General features: G+C 46.3%; 1 protein-coding gene across 4 annotated transcripts in view; it reads right to left on the bottom strand.

Annotated features, from left to right (window-relative positions):
* Window positions 1-3109: 3109 nt before the first annotated feature.
* The window catches only part of LOC147114265 (protocadherin-1-like), a 467184-nt gene continuing 460545 nt past the window's right edge, over window positions 3110-9748 (bottom strand). For 3 of the 4 annotated variants that reach the window (XM_085995950.1, XM_085995949.1, XM_085995951.1), the window contains exon 4: window positions 3110-5792. In XM_085995950.1, coding sequence (XP_085852076.1) covers window positions 5407-5792 — 386 coding nt within the window. In that variant the 3' untranslated portion in view covers window positions 3110-5406. The remainder of the gene's footprint in view (window positions 5793-9748) is intronic. The other variant, XM_085995952.1, reaches the window with a different exon arrangement.

The following is a 9748-nucleotide window of genomic DNA, read 5'->3' as shown; positions in this document are numbered from 1 at the left end:
CTCCCTATCTCTGTAATAAGAACATAAGAAACAGGAGCAGGAATAGGCCACTTGGCCCCTCGAGCCTGCTCCGCCATTCAATAAGATCATGGCTGATCTTGGGCTCAAAGCCACTTCTCCGCCCGTTCCCCATAACCCTTCACTCCCTTATCTTACAAAAATCTGTCTATCTCCACCTTAAATGTATTTAATGACCCAGCCTCCACGGCTCTCTGGGGCAGAGAATTCCACAAATTTACGACCCTCTGAGAGAAGAAATTCCTCCTCATCTCAGTTGTAAAAGGGCGACCCTTTATTCTGAAACTCTGCCCCCGAGTTCTAGATTTCCCCACGAGGGGAAACATCCTCTCTGCATCGACCTTGTCGAGCACCCTCAGTATCTTATATGTTTCAATAAGATCACCTCTCATTCTTCTAAATTCCAATGAGTATAGGCCCAACCTGCTCAACCTTTCTCCTCCAGCCCTACAACTCTCGGAGATCTCTACGCTCCTCCAATTCCAGCCTCTCTTCGCTCCAGCATTGGTGGCCGTGCCTTCAGCTGCCAAGGCCCTAAGCTCGGGAATTCCCTCCTCAAAACTCTCTGCCACTCTTTCCTCCTTTAAGGAGTACCTTAAAAATCTACCTCTTTGACCAAGCTTTTGGCCACCTGTCCTAATATCTCCATGTGTGGCTTGGTGTCAGATTTTGTTTGATAACGCCCCAGTGACACGCCTCGGCCTTTTGCTTCATTAACGGCGCTATAGAAATAGCAACTTGTTGTCAAGTGCATCTGCTTCAGAAATGTATTACTGGGCTGTTGGCACCAGTAAGTCTATGAGATGTTGCCCAGCACCATAGTTACCAACCCCCAACCCCCACCACCACTGCCAAACGCTCAACAGCAGTATTTGAAGCAGGTCACTCCCTCCACCACCGGCGCACCGTGGCTGCAGTGTGCGCCATCTACAAGATGCACTGTAGCAACTCACCAAGGCTTCTTCGGCAGCACTTCCCAAACCCGCGACCTCTTCCACCTAGAAGGACAAGGGCAGCAGGCGCATGGGAACACCATCACCTCCAAGTTCCCCTCCAAGTCACACACCATCCTGACTTAGAAATATATCGGTCGTTCCTTCGTCGTCGCTGGGTGAAAATCCTGGAACTCCCTCCCGAACAGCACTGTGGGAGTACCATCACCACACGGACTGCAGCGGTTCAAGAAGGTGGCGGCTCACCACCACCTACTCAAGGGCAATTCGGGATGGGCAATAAATGCTGGCCTTGCCAGCGACGCCCACATCCCATGACCGAACGAATAAAAAAAACGGTGACCTCCCGTTGACAGCAGGGTCAGGAGCATATGCCACCTGTGGGCCGTACACCAGCGGAGCAGTCCCCCAGTATTTTTTCTGGGCCAGCACCTTCAGGAGAGGGGCCAAGACAATAGGAACCACACGCCCACCCCCCCACCCCCCCACCCCGCCCCCCTCCGGAACCCCTTCAAAAAGAGAGAGAGAAAGTCTCAAGGACAACAGACTGCTCATTTTCCCATTTTATTGTAAAGCTTTGAGGAAGGAATAATTACAATGATTTTGTTTTCTCTCTGTTGACTGCTCAGCAAATAAGGGCCAAGAATTTGTTTACATGCTTAACAATAGAAAAAAAAGATATAAATCATGAACTGTGCTCACTGCCCGCGCAAATCTCATAATTAACATAGGAAGCCAGTGGATTAACTAGTAAAGCATTACAAGTGTTTCCAAACACCCTTAACAATATGGTTCTGATTACACATTAAACCCATCTAAAAATAGTAACATACTTCCATTTGCTGATTTTGTTTTTAAATAAAAGCAACATTTGCATGTACATAAAACTGTACAAAAACCATGGCATACAAGCAATTAAATTAATCATATAAATAGAACCAACATTGAAGTTCAAATGATCTAAACAGCGTCTGCTGCTTCTAGCCAAATCTCATGGACTCTGGCTCCCCCCACCCCCACCCCACCCCACCCCGCCCCAAAATTAACCCATTTTGGGACTGTTTCAGGGTGCTAGCGAGATATATGGTACAGACTCGTTAAAAGTATTGGTCCTTCTACAGATGCATGTGCTGCTGTATATCTGGTCCAAGGGTATCACATGGCAAGCTACATCGCGACACAATACTTTATAAATACATATATAATCTACCATTGTATCCATTTTCATAGATTGAAACACAAGAAAAAAAATGCATCAGCTACCTCCGGTTACGAATGCAAGATAAGTGGCCTCCCGAGATCCCAGGTGGTCCTGCCGCCACCTCAACACTTTTGGGGGATTTTTGGTACCTGTACGATCATGGATGTGGAGGCTTCCTTTTTTTGTTGTTGATTGTTTGTTGTAACTATTCTAATTACAAGACTCCTGCGTCAGGCAAACTGCAGCTTAATTATATTACAAGGCACCGTGAACGTTTCAGCTCCAAGCTCCCCGAAAGTTCCCAGCAAAGATCACAGGCTGGCGGCTTGGGGTTGTGAAGGTTAGCTACGTCTTGTTGACCCTTTTCCCAATCACAGTCCCAGCTCAATTCGCTGCCCAGCCTTGGCGACTAAAGGAAAAGAGTTAGCCTCGAGCACATACGCAGCTGAGAAGCCCACATTGATACCGTCAAACTGCCAAGTAATCTTTACTGGAGGAATACCGAGTACCTCCACTACTTCCTGAGAATTGGAGATGACAGAACTCTGGAAATGACCACTAGTATTCCTGTCATGAACAGTGCATCCTTCAGGTCGCACAATACAGTCACTACAGAGTACCATCCATCTTACACAGTCAGAAAAACCAAAGCCCAAAGATCCTATTCAAGACATCCAGTGTTTATGGGATGGATTCAAAGTGCACAGCTTGACTGATTTCTGCTAAAGGTTTCAATATAAGGTGTGATTTGGAAATTGGCTATCATTTCATGCTGTGCGTTCCATCGATTTTAATACACCAAGATTTTCCCTTTGCTCGCTCAAAAATAGACTCTTGGTCTTGACTAATGAATCTTACATGTAAAAAGCACTGCAGATTACAGTTAGAAGCTTGAATGAGTCAACCCACCCTCCCTCGTCCCCCGTCCCCCCCCCCACCCCACACTTCCCCTTTGCTTGCTCATCCCGGTTCTCATCTCCACCCTTTCACTTAACAAGGCACAAAGTAAGTACTGCTTCCCTCCAGTCACAAAGCTTGGGAATTCTGGACCTGAAAGGGATGAGGTCGGATTACAAATTTAGCAGGGCTCTATCACCGTCGATGAAACAAAAAAAAAATACATACACGTAAAAAATAATTCAGATATTTTGTGACAGCAGAATAATAATCATGCTAACATAACATTTTTTTATACATATACACCACCGTCTATATGAATCGAGTTTCACACAAGTTGAGAAGTGGGTACAATTGGAACGGGTGCGATAATTGAAAATAATGACCACAATTAAGACCATAATCAGTGAAGGGTTGTTGGGTCATTAAACGAAAAAGGTTGATGGTCTTGAATGGTATGATGGTCATAAAATTCCTTTAAAATGCCGTAAGATGTCCTGATCCCACCGGGCAATGCAATGGACTTGATGACGGTTGGGGGTTTTGTCGGTGATGGCAAAAAATGTTTTCCACTTTCACCATTTGTGTAGGCTTTAGTGCGACTCCAGAATGTCACAGCCATCTGTCCAATCCCAGAACCAATTTACCACCTATACGCTCACCCCAGTGTTCAGACCAGAAGAAGATACTTATATAAAATTGGCACAATGACCGTTGCATAATAAGAACATCTAAAAGTATTGAAACTATACTCATCCATTGGGGGGGGGGGGGTGGGGTCATGAGGGGAGGGGAGCACAACTGCATTCCTGATCATGTGATATGCAGCTGCAGCCAATGGTGATCAAACATTTTTTCTCCCCTCCCTTTCCTCTGGGAGATCAATGCCTCCCCATCGCACTAGTAAGAGGGACATAACACACATACACTCACACACACACACGCACACAAAAATCAAAAGTATTATCATTAAGATAGGCACTATCACAGAGTCTGGTGCCCACAGAAGGCTAATATGCCATTTAACATGATGGGTTCTCTCATGGAAAGCTGACATCCTGACAAGGCCATGGCTCCGGCATCATATCTTGCGCTCTGTGCTGAGAGAAGAGTGTCCACATTGATGGTGCATGCCACATACATTCAGCAAGAGCAGACGTCCAAACCAGCAATGGCTGCGGCCAGCCCAGAGGACCACGGACGAGGGGGTTGAGGTATACATCTCCCTTTCAATGGTGCGCTCTCAAATTAAGTGGCGCTAGGGACCACAATTGTCATGCAAATGACGAAGCTTAAAATAGGCAGGCTACGGGTCTTCTGTTTTTATTTTTTAAAAGAAAGAGAAAACTGTGAGTAGCAGAAAGGATAACGGTCACTGTTCACCAGCGCCCGTTTTCAGAACAGCCACGGGTAGCGGAACGGGCAAGGGTCACAACGAACCGCCGCCAATTTAAATGGGTCACTGAAAGAATCCTGCAGTTACACTTACGGAACGACTTTCATTGCTATGTTTAAAATTATTTACATGAAGTAAAAAAATCAACGCAACTTAACATGGCTTTGCTTCATACCGCTGAGCAACATGAACGGTGGAACTGATTTAGTCTCCCGACCTCTGAACCAGTCGAGGTGCAATTCATATATCATCTGAAGGTTATATTTACACAAGAGTACAGCAACGCTCGGCGCGCACTGCTGTGCTGATTGGTCCCTGCGGTTAGGGTGAACATGTGCCAGGCGAGTGTTCGACAATGAGAGTTCAGCACTGAGGTGCCAAGTCTAGAACTACAAGAGTGTAAGTTTTTTTTTGGTTTTCCCCCTCCCCCAACATCACCACCACCCAGGTAGTTGACATGAACCAACCGTATTTTTCCGCCCCGACCCACCACCACCACCACACACACACACACACACACACACACAAGAAACAAGAACAAAAAAAACAAAAAAAATTAATCGATCGCATGCGGTTAAGAAGTTCGGCAGCGATGGAAACGTTTAGCGGGTCACCGAAGTCAAGTTTGGGTTTTGACCGCTGATTGGCTTGTGTTTTTTTCTCCGCTGTTGACGCCAGCTGGGGTGGAGGCTCTGCCAATGGTATGGAAAACTCTGGCCAATACGCAATTAAAACAGCCGCATTTCAATCCCGTCCACTCTTTCAAATTCAAGCGTGCCGTAGAATTGCAGGGCGGACGATAAAGCCTTTGTATATATATATTTTTTTGTTTCTCCCGTACGTTTCTCTTTTGTCGTTTTCTCCACCCCACCCCCAGAACTCTTGCATTCCCGTGTGGTTAAAACAGCTTCAAACAGGCACAGAGCAGGCTCCGTCACGCCTCACAGATAAATCTCCCGCTTGGAATTTGGGGGGGCGGGGCCAGAGGCCTGCTGGTAGTCAGGGGGTTGGGTGAGCGGGATTTCTTCCAGAGCCGAGTCCTGGTCGGGCTCGTGGTTCGAACTGGGGAAGGCACTGTGCGTCGGTATGAAGCGGATGTTGGCCATCTTGGCGTTACGGTCCTCCGTGAGCCGCGGGCTCCCATTGCTCAGACGATCCTGGCTCCCCCGTTCTTCGTAAGGCACAAAGGTGGAAAGTTTGGGGGCGTTTTTCTGCTTCCTGTTGGGGGACGGTTGGCCTGGCATCCAGCAAGTATCGGAGTGACCAAATTCTGTGCATTCTCTTGTGCAATTGCCAGTCATAGCCACGTCAGGGAGCGGTCTGAGATCTAAGTAGGCATATATAAAGAAAAAAAAAACATTAGTTTACAGCCTATTGCCCATTCTCATACAACATCAACAACTTACATTTCTATAGCCCCTTTAACATAGTAAAACATCGCAAGACACTTCACAGGAGTGTTATCAGACAGAATTCGACACCAAGCAACATATTAAGGAGATATTAGGGCAGATGTCCAAAAGCTTGGTCAAAGAGGTAGGTTTTAAGGAGTGTCTTAAAGGAGGAAAGAGAGGTAGAGAGGCGGAGAGGTTTAGGCAGGGAATTCCAGAGCTTAGGGCCTAGGCAGCTAATGGCACGGGCTCCAACGGGGGGGGGGGGGGCGGCACAGGAAATCAGAGATGCACAAGAGTACCAAGTTTGGAGGAACGCAGAGTTCTCGGAGGGTTGTGGGGCTGGAGGAGATTCTAGAGATAGGGAGGAACGAGGCCATGGACGGATTTGAACAGAAGGGTGAGAATTTTAAATTCGAGGCGTCGCTGGACCAATGTAGGTCAGCCAGCACAGGGGCGATGGGTGAACAGGACTTGGTGCGAGTTAGGACACAGGCAGCAGAGTTTGAGATAAGGGTGTAAAGTGGGATGCTGGCCAGGAGTGCATTGGAATAGTCGAGTCTGGATACAGAAATATATTCAGCAGGTTGGGTAATCAGGATGTCAATTCAGGTTATTTTTCAACAGTATGCTGAAGAAGACAGTGATAGAAAATCTCCAGTCCTTTGCCTGTGGAACACTATTAATCAAGTTCACATTTTGCTACGTTAAAAGCTTTTCCGATCCTCCTCAATGGTTTAGTAGATAAGCTTACCAGTGAGTGTGGAACTGAGAAGAACTCGATGGGTTCTGATGAAGAAGGCCCTTCGGCACATTTAATCTAATCCTTCCAGAACACCAACCCTGCAATGTCCCCATTACAGCATCTAGCCATCTCTTGAATAAGTCCAGTGTGCTGGCCAGCAGGAAGGGATCAGATCCAGCTCCTGGTCTGCGCTGAGATAACTAATGCCAACCGCGTCAACAGTGGGAAAGGTCACCCAATGAGCATCGCTGGCAAGTTCTAATGTAAGATGGCGAATGTCGACAGGATCAGGGTCAGTTGTGATATCTCCAAGATAGAGTTACCCCACAGACATTTTCCAGAATCACATGAGCTTGGTACAGGAGGTCTGCTGGGATTCGTACAATGGTTAGGAGGAGAGAAATGGGGAGAAGTTTTGGGGAGGAGGAGGGTAGAAAGGGGATTTAGTTCCCTGGGCCGCTTCACCCATCTTTTGCTACATCTGACATGCGATCGGAAGATGCGAAACAGTTTGCTGGCCACGTACCCAGCCACTCATCGGGGAAATCAAAAGAGAGGCGTAACGAGGAGACAAACAATGACAGACTGATACCTGGGATGGCAGGAACGACATATGAGGAGAGATTGGGTCGATTAGGCTTATATTCGCTGGAGTTTAGACAAATGAGAGGGGATCTCATTGAAACTTATAAAATTCTAACAGGACTAGACAGGCTAGATGCAGGAAGGATGTTCCCGATGGCGGGGGAGTCCAGAACCAGGGGTCACTGTCTAAAGATAAGGGGTAAGCCATTTAGGACTGAGATGAGGAGGAATTTCTTCACCCAGAGAGTGGTGAACCTGTGGAATTCTCTACCACAAAAGGCAGTTGAGGCCAATTCATTAAATATATTCAAGAAGGAGTTGGATATATTTCTTAAGGCTAAAGGGATCAAGGGATATGGGGAGAAGGCAGGGACAGGGTACTGAATTTGGATGATCAGCCATGATCTCATTAAATGGCGGAGCAGGCTCGAGGGGCCGAATGGCCTACTCCTGCTCCTATCTTCTATGTTTCTATGTAACAACTTGCATTCATATAGCACCTTTAACATTGTAAAACGTCCCAAGGTGCTTCACAGTAGCGTGATCAAATAAAATTTGACACCGAGTCACATAAGGAGATATTAGGACAGGTGACCAAAAGCTTGGTCAAAGAGGTAGGTTTTAAGCAGCGACTTAAAGGAAGAGAGCGAGACGGAAAGGTTTAGGGGGGGAATCCCAGGGCTTCGGGCCTAGGCAGCTGAAGGCACGGCCACCAATAAATAATAAGACGGCTTGGCATTGGGAACTATGGTGACATATTAATGAAGTGGGCACTCCAGAAAACAGAAACAATGTTTTCGATTCTGGTTTTTCCTGATTGGAAAGATAGTCAAGGGATACGCACGGGACACACACAAGAGGCATGACCCCAACAAGAAACATGATATGGCATTTCAGAAAAGTGTCTCTGGAAGGCATATAAATGTGTCATGTGTCATGGTGAAAGAGGCAACATAGTTACTTGTTAAATGTGGGTTTTTTTTATTATTAGCGAGGGAGTCAAATAAAATAGGCTAGATTTAAGTTCAGAATATATTCAAGAATATATTAGATGTATATTTTATTAGAGTCATACAGCCCAGAAGGAGGCCATTCAGCCCATGATGCCTGAGCTGGCCAATTAATCCCACTCCCCCAGCTCTTTCCCCATAGTCCTGTAATTGTTTGCCTTGTCAAGTATTTATCCAATACCCTTTCGAAAGTTACTATTGAACATTTAACAAGTAACTATATAGCCTCTTTCACCATAACACATTTATATGCCTTACAGAGACCCTTTTCTGAAGCCCCATGTCATGTTTCTTGTTGGGGTCATGCCTCTTGTATGTGTCCCTTGACTATCCTTCCAATCAGGAAAAACCAGAATCGCAAACATTGTTTCTATTTCCTATTAAATGCGCTGTCGCCACCCTTTCAGGCAGTGCGTTACTAGCCTGTGACGTGAGCGGCTACAGTTATTAAGGTGCTCAGCGCTTTACCGAAGTTCAAATGTCGGAATTGACACCAGGATCCCAGAGCCTCTGGCCTGCCCTCTGCTTTCTCCTCTCTAGTTATGGCCAAGTGAAGTGCCTGTGAATGGAATCTAAAGACAATGGCCCTTATCGGGTTAAGGAAGACAAGGCACTTCCAAAAAGCCTAGACCAGTAATTCATTACCAGTCACACAGAAAATACTCCCTCAAATTGGCAAGCAAATTGCAGACTGTCACCTGTCAATGGGGCACTGCTGAAGACGCACAAGAAAAATCATCCAGATAACTGCTCCCCCAAATTAACGTAAAGTGGAGATAAAAAAGCACAGCAACTGAAAAAGTGTACTCAGCAATCTTCTCTCTCAAATGCACTGATTGACGGTGAAATACCGCTCTACAGGTGCCAGTCACCCTCTGGCTCACTGCCCACATTTCGATGATTAATGGTTGAGCTTGGGCATTGAGTGTTGGAAGGCTGAGAATCATAGAATCTTAGACTAGTACAGCACAGGAGGCGGCCATTCGGCTCATCGAGTCTGTGCCGGCTCTTTCGAAGAGCGAGCCAGTTAGTCCCACTCCTCCGCCCTTTCCCCACAGCCCTGCAATTTTTTCCCCTTCAAGTATTTATCCAATTCCCTTTTGAAGGCCACTATTGAATCTTTTTCCACCACCCTATCAGGCAGCGCTTTCCAAATCCTAACCACTCGTTGCGTAAAAAGTTTTCCCTCATGTCGCCTCTGGTTCTTTTGCCAATCACCTTAAATCTGTGCTCTCTGGTTATCGGCCCTTCAGCCCATTGGAAACAGTTTCTCTTTATTTAATCTTGTCTAAACCCATCATGATTTTGAACAGCTCCATCAAATTTCCTCTTAGCCGTCTCTGCTCTAAGGAGAACAACCCCAGTTTCTCTGTCAAATGTTGTCATGTAACTGAAGTCCCTCATCCCTGGAACCATTTTAGTAAATAACAACAGAAAAAGCTGGAAAAACTCAGCAGGCCAGGCAACATCCGTGGAGAGAGAAACACAGTCAACGTTTCAGGTCGAAACCCTTCATCAGAACTGAGAAAAAAAAAAGCAGGAAATGAAACAG

Source organism: Somniosus microcephalus, chromosome 8, assembly GCF_052327205.1.
Source record: "Somniosus microcephalus isolate GS21.2 chromosome 8, FLI_Smic_1.0, whole genome shotgun sequence".
Classification (NCBI taxonomy): domain Eukaryota; kingdom Metazoa; phylum Chordata; class Chondrichthyes; order Squaliformes; family Somniosidae; genus Somniosus; species Somniosus microcephalus.
Note: the sequence above shows the minus strand (reverse complement) of the source record. Positions and strands in the feature narration are given on the sequence as shown.